Here is a 15,774-nt window from a genome sequence, read left to right on the forward strand (position 1 = left end):
CCAAAACCCAGCGGACTATAGCTACGATGATTAAAATATAATTTACTCACAAATTAGAATTGCAATTTCCAGGTAAAGATATAGCGGGGTTACTCCAAGGAAGGTGTTCAGATCCATTCTGCAGCTGGAATCCTACGTTCCTAGTGACGTTGAGGGACCCAGTTGAGCCCTTAGGACTCTGGGTCCCTGGTGAAGGATCCCGCATCTGACTGAATAAATCTGTCACCTAAAAACAAATATCCCTTTATCAGTCTATATTTATCTTATTTGACTCTTTCGTTCCCACATATAAAATATATGCAATTAAAACGAAAGAAAATAGTTTCAAACGCTGACTAACTCAAAATTAATATATAGTAAACATAGACCATGCTAAGGAGACTCAGAAACCACAACATACGTAATCAAACTATATACAATGAAGATGAACAGAGCTATCCGTATTTTAAATGACACACTAATAGAAATCTCTCATGTGAAAGTTGAATAACAAAAATCATATTTACTTGTTTGTAATATGATAAGTTATAGACCATAAAGCGTCTTTAAGGTTTAATGTATACGATACGGAATAAATTAACATACGCTATAATCCAAGGATGGGAATAATATGCATCTCATTCAATGCCACTCATTGGTTCAAAGCATGTGTTATGTAAAACGCTCATAATAAAATATACATACCAATATACAATATGGACTGAATATCAATCCAATACAGATAATATCATTTTAATATCACAAAACTAAAATACATCACACATAATTAATGAACTGTACATCACAATGTGTGCAAAAACAATTTAATACGTCAGATGTATTATACAGCCAATTTAGAAAATATTATTTAACATTGACTTGCAAAAAGTTCAAGGTTTTTTTATTAATTGATTAGCGACATCTATCGATGACGTCAGCGAGGTCCTTGTTCGTCAATCAGCGCCATCTACAGTTCAAATAGCCTTAATTGAAACAGCTGTCTCGTTTGTGGCGTCAGACTGAATGTATAAACAAATTATACACATGAGGAAACAATGTATAACATAGTACCACTATGATATATTATCGTAAGAATTTTCCTGTTTGCTTATATCTAAAAACAATGGCTTTTTACTTGTTTGTTTGAAACGCCCATACTGCTGTTATTGAAAATAGTGTTGCTCATATACGTTTTATACACATTTATGTACAGTTTTCTGTGTTAGTATAATATCATTGGCGTTAAAGGATATTGCTTTGTCCGGCCATAACATCCGTGTTAGGAGAAAACCTCAGGCCTCAAGCGGTCGCTGTAGGGTAGAGCCACAATATTTAATGTTTCTAAATACGTCATTTTAAAACATGCTAAAAAACAAATGGGTTTTGTGATGCAAGTTCATTTATGTTAATGACATTCCCAAAATACTCTTTTGTATTTCGATGGCAATTTGTGACGATTGTATTTAATTTCGGTGCCGTGACGAGAACATTATCTGAACTTAATTTGAACAGAATTTTTAAATAATATGATAGAGATTACTCATTATTTAGTTCTCATGTAACATTAGTTAGCAATTATATTTTTCTTATATTTTTATTCTTTAAACTTATAGCTCATCGACGTTTCCAGTTTCAGCCGAAGTGATTTTGATTTACCAATGTTTAAGCTATGATTATTATGTTATTATGTCGAAAAGGATGTTTCTACTTTCGGGTTTAAGCTAACCGTGTAAATTATAGACATGAGTGAACAAAGTCATAACAAGCTGCTTAAGCCTCACAGCACACGAGGATAAAGGTATTTGTCTTTTATTTCTCCTAGATTTTTTGCTTAAAAACATATTAATAATATTTTTAATTTAAGTCAAATTGAGGAACGATCTCACAGTGCGTGTGAAAAGTTTAACGTCTGTATGAAGATTGTATATGAAATTACTTTGGCAACATTTTGTTTGTCGATTGTTATTTTGGCTTTAAACCAATATTATTCCTGTTTCCTTGATAATAATATTCCATTAACATTAACAAAAATCCATTAATCTAATCCAATGAAGGAATTCCAAACTGTCTAGTGAATAATAATAATAATGGAAATTTTAATTATTTTGCAAATGCGAAATAACATCACTTAACCCATGAACTTTATGAAAACAATGGAAATTTTTTTGTCCATTTTCCCACACGAAACAATAGCTCGTTATGTTTTACGTTATGTATAAATTTTTATTCATTAAGCGAAAAATATTTTTTGGGTTAAAAAAATATATTTTTTTTTAGGTAATAGCAAATTTTTAATGTATTATCCTTTGTTGAAGTACCTTATTGTCGAATTTCGGTTATCTGGAAAGTGGTATGTAATTTTTATAATGTATCGGTTCTATATATATATATATATATATATGTATATATATATATATATATATATATATATATATATATATATATATATATATATATATATATATATGTACAGACATACATTCCTATGCGTATTCCATACAGCAGCAACCGCGGGTTAATTCAAACTACTTATATTATTTCTACAATAAAGATAGTTATAAACACAGCAAAACAATATTTTTTTTCTACTTTTAACTTTTGATATATAACGTTATGCCTGTATTAAGAATATCAAACACATTAATTCATATTCAATTCAACCAGTAGCTGTTATTTTCGTTATGTGTTATTGATAATTAGTTCCCAAACACACGTTCTTACCAAATTTTTCATGTTTATAGCGGATGTGTCCGAGTGGGAACCGAACATAGGACGGTTCGGATGCATCCTGGTGTCTGGAAAACATTCTGGTATATAATTCCAAACCTATTTCACTCCATTAACGTTTCTGGAATGTATATTCCAGCGACATTATCACAGACTACTTTGATAGATCCGTTTTTATTATATTTCTTGTATAAATGTTGCACGTTTTAGTTTTGCGGGTACCTGGATTTCTATATTTTTAAATCTTTGTATCTAATGTACGGAGATTTTTGTATCAAATCAATCAAAGGATATTTACAGTTGTATTTATTGTTAGCTTCGTTATCACACAAAATGAAGAAGTATTAGAATATGTAATGATTTTGTTTTACAAGAATATAATGAGTTTTTAATGTATTTTAACTTAAATTTCGCTTGGACGGTTCAAGTTATTACACCAAGTATGTATACAGACGTATTGTATACTCTTATTTGGAAGTTGGTTAAACATCAGAACATGTTATGTGTATCCCATCAATAATAAGGAAAATATCTTAATTAATTATCACAGAATAATATTCTTATATTATATGCAGACGATGTATGTGAGTAAGTTTGTACAGATCTCCAGTTTTGTACAACAAAAATTTAATATATTTATATATATGTACAAATAAATAATATATATATATATATATATTATTTATTTGTACATATGTCACCAATTTATATATATATATATATATATATATATATATAAATTGGTGACGCTCAGAGCAACATATTACGAAGACAATGTCTTCTGAAGACGCAGCTTCGCTTGTGTAACCTTAGTATGTGTAACTTTCCCTTTCATTAGATGATAGGTTCGTTATAAACTTACAGCCTTATAGTTTATAACTGTCACTGTTAAAAACTCATGTAAGTAAGTTCATTTAACTTAAAATCGTAAAGTATTGTGCATTATATATAATTTTAAATTAGTCTCTAATTATTTTTCGACAATATTGAGGAATGGAAGGATATAGAAAAAAATAAGGTTAAGTTAATTACAATATAATGATAGTATATTATTAAATTAATTTTCGGAAATATATTTAGTCAAAACAATCTATATTCGAACATCTATCAGACCTTGAGAGTACCGTCAAAACCGTTACAGCCGCTAAAGAGACAGACAGACATACGGAATTTAATCAAATATTAATTTTCTTATATCCACCGTCTATATACCCGCATGCATTTGATAAAAAACACTTATTTTTTATAGATAACAAAGTATTATATATATATCTCACTGTGAAAGTATTCCCGTTTTGTTTTCCGCGTTACACTACAAACAAAAATACGTACAAATAAAATTAAAATTAAATTATTTATTGCAACATAATCAATAAGATGTTCAGAAGAAAATATTCAAAAATTAGACAGATTTAGGAGCATGTCATGATGATTTATCTCGACTGATTTAGACTCGACATATAAAATGACCAAAAATTTGCAATTACCAAAAAGAGCTGGTGTGATTAAATCGCGGCTCTAACCAGAGACCAGCTCCCATAACAGTGGAATTAAGAGAAGCAATTAAGGAAGGAACGAAGGAAGTTGGAAGATATAGTGAACGTAGCGTCCAGAATCTTTAAGGGACGCGACCTTCATTAATGAAGAAGACTGCAAAGAAAAAGTACTGTCATCTTATCAATGTGTCTTAGTTATAATTTTTTTTCCAACTAATTTTTCGATTAGACCGTAATAAAGAGCAAAGGTATATGAATGTGTACCCCAAAAATAATTTTGGATAACTTATCACGAGATTTAGACGATCGGATAATATTAAGTGCATTGATAGGCGAGAAAAACTACAACTGAATGTCTTTGAGACTTGAAAGTTGTTAGTTTACAGGGAATTTGCATGAAGAATAGGCGAGTAAACAGAAATAATGGCATCTTTTACATAGATTAATGCATATAAAATACACACAGTTTTATTTTAGAGCTAATTTTGGTGTTAGATGAGGAAGACATATTTCCAGATGTAGGGGTGTCCTTTGTCCTACTAACAGAGCTAATTTAATGACAGTGCGGGAACTGAGCAGGAGTTCCAGCTCTGGAGCTCTTTTTCACTTATCCAGTTCCTTTCCAAGCAAATTTCATTTTATCTTCTCATGAATCCCATCACGGTAACGCACGAGTCCAGACCGTGTTTGCGAGGCCGTCTGGCAAACCGCCGAGCTGTTTTTTGGATGAAATATCGGATGAAAATATTTGGATGGTGATTTAAAGCTCTGTCATGTTCTAAGAAGGTGTGCTCGACCTTATATCTGATTATGTAAAATTCAATGTGATGGTGAGGAAAATTGGAAAAAACCTATCTTTTCTTAGATTTAATCAATATATATATATATATATATATATATAGGGCGAAATTTATCTTATTTAATGACTCTTGAATTTTTACTTTTTATATATCTGTCTGCTTACAAAAAGTTTTTCATCATCAAAATACGTACGGAGAATTAACAGTATTCTCTATAAATCTTCGCACGTTGTATTAGTATTATTTAACGAGAAATAAGAAACGTTTCGTTTGTAGTACAGCGCTAAAAACTGGTACTAAGAGTAATGTAGGTATGAACGTTAATAGAGCATAGGATAAATATTTAGAAGGTTTTTTCTATTACCAGTTCAAATATTTGATTATAAAAAAATTCCTGTCACCGAAATATAGATATCGGCAGAGACCTCTAAATCTATGATCAAACAAATTATTTTATCGAAAAAAAATTGAGATTAAGACAAAAAAATGATTTATACGATTTACGTATATAAGAGAAATGTAAAACATTTGTGAAATTTTTATTTCATTCAGAATAACATCCACCCCATCCCCTGTGTTTTCAATAGAAGAATGAGTATTTCGAGGGGTGAATTTTATTAGTCATCAAGAAAATAGGGTAGAAATGAGGACAGACCGCACCCGCGAAAATAAAAATAGGGAATATAATGACGTACTTATGTTACGGAACTGTGTGATATCACAAAGCCTTTGTAGACGGTTATGTTGTTCGATTGCTCGCTGTAAAATATTTTCAATATCATCACTATAAGATGTAGAGCTTTTCCCGCGACTTCGTCCGCGAACATCCGAGTTGGACTCACAAAGAAATGTATAGACTGTGCTAATGCAATACAAATAGTATAATGTTGGAGGCTTTCATTTTGAATAACGGAGATACAGACAGCGCCACTTGCCGGGATGATTTGTGAATCTAAACCATCTCCGGCGTAACACAAATGCATACAAAATTCATTCAAATCGCTCCAGCCGTTTAGGAGTTCAGTGACATACAAACGTACAGCGGAATTATATAAATAAAGATTTAATCCACCAAGTACATAAGCGATTTAATTAAGAAAAGTTTTGTAAACATGTACAATTTGCAAAAAAGAAAAAAGAATACTTAGGTATAATATACGTAAATCAATATAAAATACCATAGCTGAACTGTCTGTTTGTTACAATGAACATCAAAAACTACACTTTAAATTAAACTAAAATTTTCCACTAAGTCACTATATAAATGTTGTTTGTAAGTCAAAAAAAAACTCACTTCCTCGTGAGATTGTTTTAAGAATGTGCCCTTTGAAGCGAGGTCATTAATGAATTAAAAAACGCGTTGCACTTGAACTTAGTACCGTCGGATAGAAAATTAAGAAATACTCATTTACAAACGAAAATGCTATCCCGATTTCGATGGGGTTCTCTTTGTTAGTTGAATTTCAGATTGTAGAGAAAAATTTTTGAATTGACGTTATTGCTATGAGTGTCTGTACAAAATTTTACTTGATCACAGAATAAAAGAGGCTTTATATTTTAATCAAAAATTAACTCTTCTATATAATGTTGCAAATTATAATATATATGTATGTATGCCTTTTTAAATTTACGATACAAAAACTACCTCACACACGCAGAAAATTTATTAATATAATATTAATGTAAATTTATTCCATGTTCACATTAATAATGTATTTATTTTATTTTAATTTTCTTATTTCAATGGAAAAAAATTTCATATAGCGATATAAAAATCAATATATTTTTTTAATACAGGTCGCAAAAATTTTAATCAATGAAAGTATTTTAACCTATATGAAAACGAGATACAAGTTCGGTTGTACTTAAATATACGTGTGTGTCAGTCAGCTCATAGCTCGGTAACAGCGATATATATGTATAATATAAAGTGAATGTTTATGATTATGTATGTACGTATGTTTGTTGCTTTAGCGTAAATACTTCTTAAAAGGTTTCGATAAAACTTTTACCGTGTTGTTGCTTCAATATAGCCCTAATAGGTACTTTTCAAATTTGGTTAGGTAGGGAGAGGAGCTTGGACAGTGGAGGTGAGCGTTTAACGCGCGTTTGATAGGTCCTTGAACCTACCCCTGGGTCGCAAGTCCCAGGCACTGTTGAAGCTCCTCTCCCTGCATCATGGACCCGGCACCCGATCGGTGTGTCCATGGAATCCTAAGAAGTTTCGTCTCATAAGACCCAGGCTATAAATTATTCCGTAATTCCGTATTGTTAGTGCAGAATCGAGATAAAACAGATATATTAAATAGAAATTCACGTGTTTACAAACTATATATATATATATATATATATATATATATATGTGAGAGCACGGGGATCCTCGTGGAACCTTGGCCAAGACTCTAGTCCTTTAAAAGGCTTTCGAGTCTGGGCGTTAAGTACCGATGACGATGGACAGGCTTCCATTTTGAAGCAAAGATAGTCTTTACTCAAAATGATACTTGTTTATTGCTAACAAATTCTTACAATGAATGTCAAGAATTGTATAGCGGAGATTCTACCACTGTGGCTCCTAAGAGCGACCAATGTAGAATGAATTCAGTACGATTATGCTTTGACTTTTATATGGTAAATTCTATATTACAATTGTGGGTACTTTGAAAAAACTAATCACCTGATGTATTAATAAATTTATTAACATCGGTGAAGTGGGTAATTTGAAAACAATTATAATGAACGAATACACGAAAAGGAATATTTTCGATACGAGAAGGCTGTCGGCGCGACACGGCCATACTGACGGTTGGTGCGTGCTCAGCGCCAACGTCTAGTTCTCATAATATATTGTGACTTCGAAATCAAATCGAAATTCTAAAGTAATTTCTAGAAATATTCAGATGTAAGGATGCGACTAGAATTTTGGAGACGTCTATATGTGCATACACTCCACGTATCTTACCATCGGTTTGTAGAATTTTGTAGATGTGATGTGCATACACTACACGTGTCATGCCATCGGTTTGTAGAATTTTGTAGATGTGATGTGCATGCACTACGTGTCATGACATCGGTTTGTAGAATTTTGTAGATGTGATGTGCATACACTACACGTGTCATGCCATCGGTTTGTAGAATTTTGTAGATGTGATGTGCATACACTACACGTGTCATGCCATCGGTTTGTAGAATTTTGTAGATGTGATGTGCATGCACTACGTGTCATGACATCGTTTTGTAGAATCTTGTAGGTGTGATGTGCATACACTACACGTGTCATGCCATCGGTTTGTAGAATTTTGTAGATGTGATGTGCATGCACTATGTGTCATGACATCGGTTTGTAGAATTTTGTAGATGTGATGTGCATACACTACACGTGTCATGCCATCGGTTTGTAGAATTTTGTAGATGTGATGTTGCATACACTATACGTGTCATGCTATCGGTTTGTAGAATTTTGTAGATGTGATGTGCATACACTACACGTGTCATGACATCGTTTTGTAGAAGTTTGTAGATTCAGATGCGCATATCCTGTACGTGTCAGAGAACCTGTAAAGTTTTGGAGAATTTAGTAGATGTTGTTTCAGTTGGTATTCGTAAGCTTGTTGTCATCAAACTCATCAATCTGCGACACTGCCATCCGTTCGTGTGGGTTAGTTGCTTTTAGCAATTTTTCGTGGTTTTCCTCTTCCTGTAACATGCTTAGAAAAATAACGGTTATTATTAAATCTCTTAGGGTTCGCCAAGACCTAGGTCTAATGTTATATTCCCATCTATGTTTATAAAATTTAGATATTCTAATGGAGCAGTGATGATAATGGAGCAATGATGACGTCGTGTCAGTAAAGTTAATGGAGAAATGCTAATGTTTTATGACTTGTAAAATTTTAACGTTAGCTAAAGTCCAATGCAATATGCCATTCAGAAGTTACCAATTTCTTGATCAACATGAAACAATTTTTCAAGATGGATTGAAGCACTTTACTGATCCATTTGCTCGGCTAATACCTGGCTATACGGAGTAAATACTAATTCCAAAACGATCACAGAAAGTTTTAACCTCTCCTAACAACTCACTACCCCTGTCAACGATTATATTTCTTTTGGTATACCAAGTTTACTAGCAACGTACACGCGGATGACGTCAAATGCCGAAGAGTGATTTGGTACGGGGAGCAATCTGAGTTGTCTTGATACTGACAAACTTAAACATTTTCATCCATATTATGACCCGAGGGTAATAATATTCACCAGTGATTCTTTAAAATGGACAAGATTCGGACCGAAGTCAGCATTCTGTAGTCTATCACATTTCTTATATTGAACACCAAAATCAAAATTATGAAGGAAATCTCACCAACGGTGAATACGTGAAAGAAGAACTCGTTTGTACTTAGATGCTTTCAAGGAGTCAAAGTCTTGTTAATGATTTGAATTATCAACTATAAAAGAAAGAGTGAATATATTTAATGACGAAGACCACTACGCGAGTTTAAAGCTCCTACAAATGGTATCCGTTTTCAGCATCAGTAGTTCGTATTCTCCTATAATCGACAGCATGCTGTCTTTTGTTTTAGGACTTGAATGAGTACTGCCCTATAACCAAGAGACCTTGCCTCGACATATGTTTCTATAGAAGCGTTTTCTTGAAATATGGGGAGAACAGGCTCAGCTGTTAGGAATTATATTATCATATTACGAGTCATCTCTTGTTCGTGAATCGAATTCCAATTTTACTTTTCTTGGTTAAGGCGTTATGATGTATACAGAAATTGGGAATAAACTTTCTAAAACTCCCTGCAAGACCGTTGAATTGTATTTCTTGGTTAATGGTTCTGGAAATAGGGAGATTTTATAGAATTTTTTACTTTTTGTCAGCCGGGACGCACTTTTCCCTTTGAAATTAAGTTACAGAGATATTCAACATACTTTTTTGAAGAAAGAGCACTCAATATTATTCGAAAAACTACCGAAGCCACCGACGAACATATGTCCAAAAAGAGTAAGCAGATGATTTATTTTCGTCTAAGGTATTAAGTATTATTTATTACGTCTATAAGTCTGAATCAACATTTATAAATGACTACGTTGAAGTTTTTAAATGGATCATATTTAAGAACGAAACCAATACCAGCCCCATATGTAACAATAACGGTGAGGCCATTTTTCTCTAAAAATTTGTTCCCAAGAACATCTCAACGGAAAGCTCATGAACTGACAAGACAAATAAACTGAATATAGTATTATCCGAAAGGAATATGACCAGAACCGAACCGACTCCATCTAGTTCGTTAGTAAATGACGACCAAGTATTTTTTTTTTTATTTTTTTTTTTTTTTTAAAGATGCTCTAATAACGGCACAACCAGTACCACTATCAAAAAGGGCAATAAGAGATAAATTTTGAACTTATTTTACCATAGTGGTGAATGTAGGACTGCTATGTTCACTTATTGCTAGGAAATATCTTTAGTGATTGACATTACTGTTGCAGTAGCATCCTAAGGGTGACGTTGTTTGCATCTATGGCAAAATAAGCCCGATCCGATGATAAAATGATAAGATTTAATAATAGTTTGAAGTGAAATGGGAGGTTCCTTGCGATAACCATCGTTAACTCGACTTTTTAATCTTGCAGTGTCAGCTAGAAAAATCAGTTTAGGTAAGGAATGAGTACTTACGTTCATAATTCTATGCTTAATTTTTGTCACCTGTATTTTCAATAGCAGCTTCCAAAAACGGCATTTTTTCTTGACTTAATTTGTCGTTGGTAACTCTTCGCCATATGTTTTCGAACTTCTTGAAGAAAGGAAGTTACTTTCATTCGAACTTCCTACTCGTTCAAAGATTCTGGTTCCTCAATAGGAAACAAGATGCCCCATGTCTTGTCTTCATCTCAAAAATTGTGGTGCAACGGTTCTTGAGTCTTCAAAAACGTGCAGAGTTGTATGTTGAACCAGGCGATTTCATGTAGACGATCCGGCGGTTAAAAGTGTGGCGTAAGACGTCCCTGCTTCTGATGTGAGAGCACGGGGATCCTCGTGGAACCTTGGCCAAGACTCTAGTCCTTTAAAAGGTTTTCGAGTCTGGGCGTTAAGTACCGATGACGATGGACAGGCTTCCATTTTGAAGCAAAGATAGTCTTTACTCAAAATGATACTTGTTTATTGCTAACAAATTCTTACAATGAATGTCAAGAATTGTATAGCGGAGATTCTACCACTGTGGCTCCTAAGAGCGACCAATGTAGAATGAATTCAGTACGATTATGCTTTGACTTTTATATGGTAAATTCTATATTACAATTGTGGGTACTTTGAAAAAACTAATCACCTGATGTATTAATAAATTTATTAACATCGGTGAAGTGGGTAATTTGAAAACAATTATAATGAACGAATACACGAAAAGGAATATTTTCGATACGAGAAGGCTGTCGGCGCGACATATATATATATATATACTGTTAAAACACTGTTATACCTCTCACTCTGCATCCAACCCCAGACGCTTGAACCATATATTTTTTAAAAATTCTCTATCAATTTTGTTAGTCTCCTATTACAAATGTCATTATACAAATTTTATATTATAAGTGGTTTCCCTTCAATCTTAATTAAGAAATTCTTCAATTAGTTTGTTTTGAGTATAGATTTTTTTCGAAAATTTTTTTGTTTATCTTTATTCGTGTTGATCGAATATTTTTTTTATAAAATTGGTAATTTTTTTTTATTATCACGTGCGTATTAACGTATACAACAGTCCAAAATTTATATAGATAGATTTAAATAGATTTTTTTGTGGCTTAAGAGCCACAAAAAAATTTTAAAATCATAAGGAGATCTTCAATTTGGAATTAGATAATATAAAAAATTATTTGATCGATCGAAGAATTGATAGCAGAATATAAAATTTTATTCATTCATTGCTTATTTCCGATAAAAAATCATAAAATGCAGACTTAATACTAGAAAAATTATCTACAAATCAACCTTATACGATATAAGGACAAAACAATAAGACGGTCAAGGAAATGAATTATAACTAAATTAATAATGGCTATCAGATGTAATATATAAGATTATATATATATATATATATATATATACATATACAAGTACTAATACATAAATAGAAATAGAAAATATATACAAGTAGGCATCCTTATGAAACTGTTTCTCTTCTAAGTGCTTAGTACGAGTTTAATACGCAAACGTGTAACGTAATGAAAACACGTTAGCGTTTAGCATTCACTGATTAATAGATTTGCGAATATTGGAGGATTCAAAACAAAACCTACTTAATAAAAAAACCCAAAAATATATAGACATTAATTATATAGTTTTTTGCAGTAGAAGGTAATCGTACATAACACCCTCGTATAGACTGAACGTAAGTCATTTCTATGATCCAAATAATTTGCAAAAAAAAACACCCTTGTATTCGACCTTTGACCTTAATTAGATATTCACGTCTCAATAATATTTATCACAAAAGCTTGTGACTAGATGTCGGACGCGATTACCCTCAACCCCCGTTTGAACAGCGAATATATTATTTTCCAAATTCACGCCTGGAATAATGCCAACATCCGATGTTTTCCATAATGTTAAGTTGTTCCTTTATAACATATTAACATACCTATGTAAATATTAATAATATAAAATATTAATATTATTAATAATAATAATTATTATTATTATTACTAATGTCAATGGGATGCTTGTAATTTGAAATTAAAAATTACTTTTCCAAAGAAATCTTTGGGATTGAAGAAATTAAAATCGTCGCTGTATAAGAAGCGTTTCATGTTTTTCATTCAACGAACCGATACTACAATACGAGAGGATTTGTGTGAAAAACTTTTAACGCTACGTATGTATGTACGATGCTAACTCGGACTAATTACAGTCTTACCACTGATATCCACGTTAAATCAATACAGATTGTTTCCGTGTTTAATATATAAATATTCTGAAATTATATTATAAACATACTTATAAAAAAATAGTGAGCGGAGTCCCTCTAAGCGGAAGTAGTGAAACTTCGTTATATGGAAATGACAATAGGAAAGGGCAGAAATCAAAATTTTTTAGTGAACTGATAATTTTTCTTTCACACAAACTTTATTAACATTGCTTACAACTCACACTTGACCAACCCATTTAATCTCGCTCCGTCTCTTTCTCTCCCCCTCCCCGGAGCGTTGAACGCTTAACGCAACCCCGTTGGAAGTCGCATACGAAATTTCACTTCATAAACTCGTAACCGTCTGTTTAGATTGACACAAACTTATGGTAAACGCATTATACCTCACTGTAAGTTTAGGTTAGGTTAGACTAATCTTAGGCTAAACCCACAAACTTATTCATATATCTGTAGGTAAAATAATGTTTTAGGACGAATGTATTAATTATGAAAACCATTATTTTAATTTAGCCAAACGAAAATCTAGCTTGTATAATGACTTAGGTAATTTATTGAGCCTACTTGTAAGGCTTGCTCTGTTACATCAAAACTGTGGAATAGTTTTTCTGCGTTCTTAGTGTTGTCGTTGGCGTTTGTTATTGTTTGGAGTTGTCTGTGAGTGTGTTTGAGTGTGTAGAGATGGATGATAGAGAGGATGATGGAGGGGGGGATGTCCGGGGGGGGAAAACGGGCAATCGGTTAGAGGATGGTTTTGGTGCCGACGACTCAATGTCATCGCGCCCAGAGTCGGTGTTAGGAGCCAAGCGCCTCTTTTCGGAGGTGTCGGGCTCCGACACCGAGACTGGGGGCGGGGTTTTACGGGGAAAGGATCCGGTGGGAAGGCGAGGCCGCGGACGTACGTTGGCCAAGGCGAGGAAATTCCTACGGGATCGTGAGGAGGAGGACTCGGAGGCCGCCTTCGAGGCCTGCCTTGAAAGGAGCCTCGGGAAGGGGAAGAGTGGGGCGAAAACTAAGAAGAAGGAGCTCCCACTGGAGCTGGAGAGTATGGGAGCGGAAAAGATAATGCTCGAGGCTGAGAAAAGCCTCGACATTATTAAAGAGTTGGTTGGGAAGAGTACCAACCTGAAAGGGGGGTACTCTTCCAAGATAATGAAGGCCTCTGCTTTCCTTCGGGAAGCGCTGGACGTGCTGGTGACACGTACAGAGGCAGAGGAGACCCACCGTCTGAGAGCCGACATTGGGCGGCTCCAGAGAGAAAATGCGGGTCTCAAGGAGGAGGTACGTGCTCACCGGCTCCAATATGAAGAGATGCGGAGGGAGAAGGCAGCGGCTTCTAGGGTGGCCTCGGATGGCCCAACGAGCCGGGACCAGCTCGAAGTGTTGGAGGCCAACATTGCCCGAATGGTTGGCAATTTGGTGGATGGGCGGTTGGCCGCACTAGAGTCCCGGCTCAAACAGGAAGTAGTTGCCCGACCTCCCCTGGCGGGTGACAGCTCGGCCGTCGCCGTAGAGGCCAGAAGGGCGATCCGTCAGGCAGCCCTGCAAAGGGGGGCCAAGGTGTGTACCCCTTCACAGGCGGCATCAGCGCCGGCGATATCCTCCGACGAGGAGTTCCCTTCCCTCCCTGCGCCTTCCAAGGGGAAAGGCCAAAAGTCTAAGGGGGGGAAGGAGGTGGTTTGGACTGCGTTCGGTCCATCCACGTCTGCTGGAGGGGCCGAAAAGGGTAAAATGGGGAACGGGGCCAAAGCGGCAGGATGGACGGAGGTGGTCCGCCGCAAGGCCCTAAAGAAGAAGGAGGTGGTGCCGGTACACAAGACGCCGGCGCCACAACCTAAGAAGAAGGCGGGCCCTAAGGAGGGCCCCAAAAAAGTGGCGCTCCCACGCTCACAGGCCGTAATACTTAAGTTACGGCCTGAAGCAGCGGCCAAGGGAGCGTCTTACTTGTCGGTCCTTCTCAGGGCCGAGAGGGAGATAGATACGAAGGAGCTGGGCATCGGGCCCCTAAGGATACGCTCGACGGCCACAGGGGCCCGGATAATCGAGGTGCCCGGCACAGCCAGTGCGGACAAAGCAGATGCTCTGGCCGCGAAGCTGAAGTCCGCACTGGCGGAGGAGGTGGAGGTTTCGAGGCCCGTGAAATTCACGGACATGAGAGTCACGGGCCTCAATGACGCGACGACCGCGGATCGCTTAATAACCGCGGTCGCGCAGGAGGGGGGCTGCACCGAGGCCCAGGTTAGAGTTCGTAGCGTGCGACCTGGGCCTCGCGGCACAGGTTCTGCCCTGGTGGAGGTGCCGGCTGCGGCGGCTAAAAAGCTGCTGCAGTTGGGCAGCCTGTCGGTCGGGTGGAGCCAAGTGCGGCTCTCGCACATGGAGGCACGACCCAAGCACTGCTTCAAGTGCTTGGGAACGGGGCACGTTGCGGCCGCGTGCCCCAGCCCAAAAGACCGCAGCGGTTTGTGCTACCGCTGCGGCAAGGAGGGCCACAAGTCCGCCCAGTGCTCCGCGTCACCGCGCTGCGCTGTGTGCGCTGACGCGAGCAAGCCGGCGGACCATGTGATGGGGGGGCATTCGTGCTGCCCCCCATCCACCCGTGGGAAACTCCCGGCCCAGCCACAAAGGGCGGGGGTTTCGAGGCGGGCGTCGGGAGCTGAGATGTCCGAATAATGGCCGGACATCTCAGTTTCCTGCAGGCCAACGGGAACCACTGCGCCGGGGCTCAGGACCTCTTCCTGCAGTCCATGGTGGAGTGGGCCGTTGACGTGGCGGTCATAGCGGAGCCGTACTATGTCCCTGCCCTACCTCATTGGGCGGGAGACACGGGCGGCTCCGTGGCGATCG

The 15,774-nt window shown here is 36.5% G+C and overlaps 1 protein-coding gene across 3 annotated transcripts in view; it reads right to left on the minus strand.

Annotated features, from left to right (window-relative positions):
- LOC116776698 (TBC1 domain family member 1) overlaps nucleotides 1-15,774 on the minus strand; it is a 41,291-nt gene that overhangs the window by 15,627 nt on the left and 9,890 nt on the right. For 2 of the 3 annotated variants that reach the window (XM_061525686.1, XM_032669954.2), the window contains one exon: nucleotides 51-226. In XM_061525686.1, the coding sequence (XP_061381670.1) occupies nucleotides 51-226 (176 nt within the window). Of the gene's footprint in view, nucleotides 1-50; nucleotides 227-2,700; nucleotides 2,775-15,774 lie in introns of all 3 variants that reach the window. The other variant, XM_061525687.1, reaches the window with a different exon arrangement.

The sequence above is a fragment of the Danaus plexippus genome, chromosome 30 (genome assembly GCF_018135715.1).
Source record: "Danaus plexippus chromosome 30, MEX_DaPlex, whole genome shotgun sequence".
NCBI lineage: Eukaryota > Metazoa > Arthropoda > Insecta > Lepidoptera > Nymphalidae > Danaus > Danaus plexippus.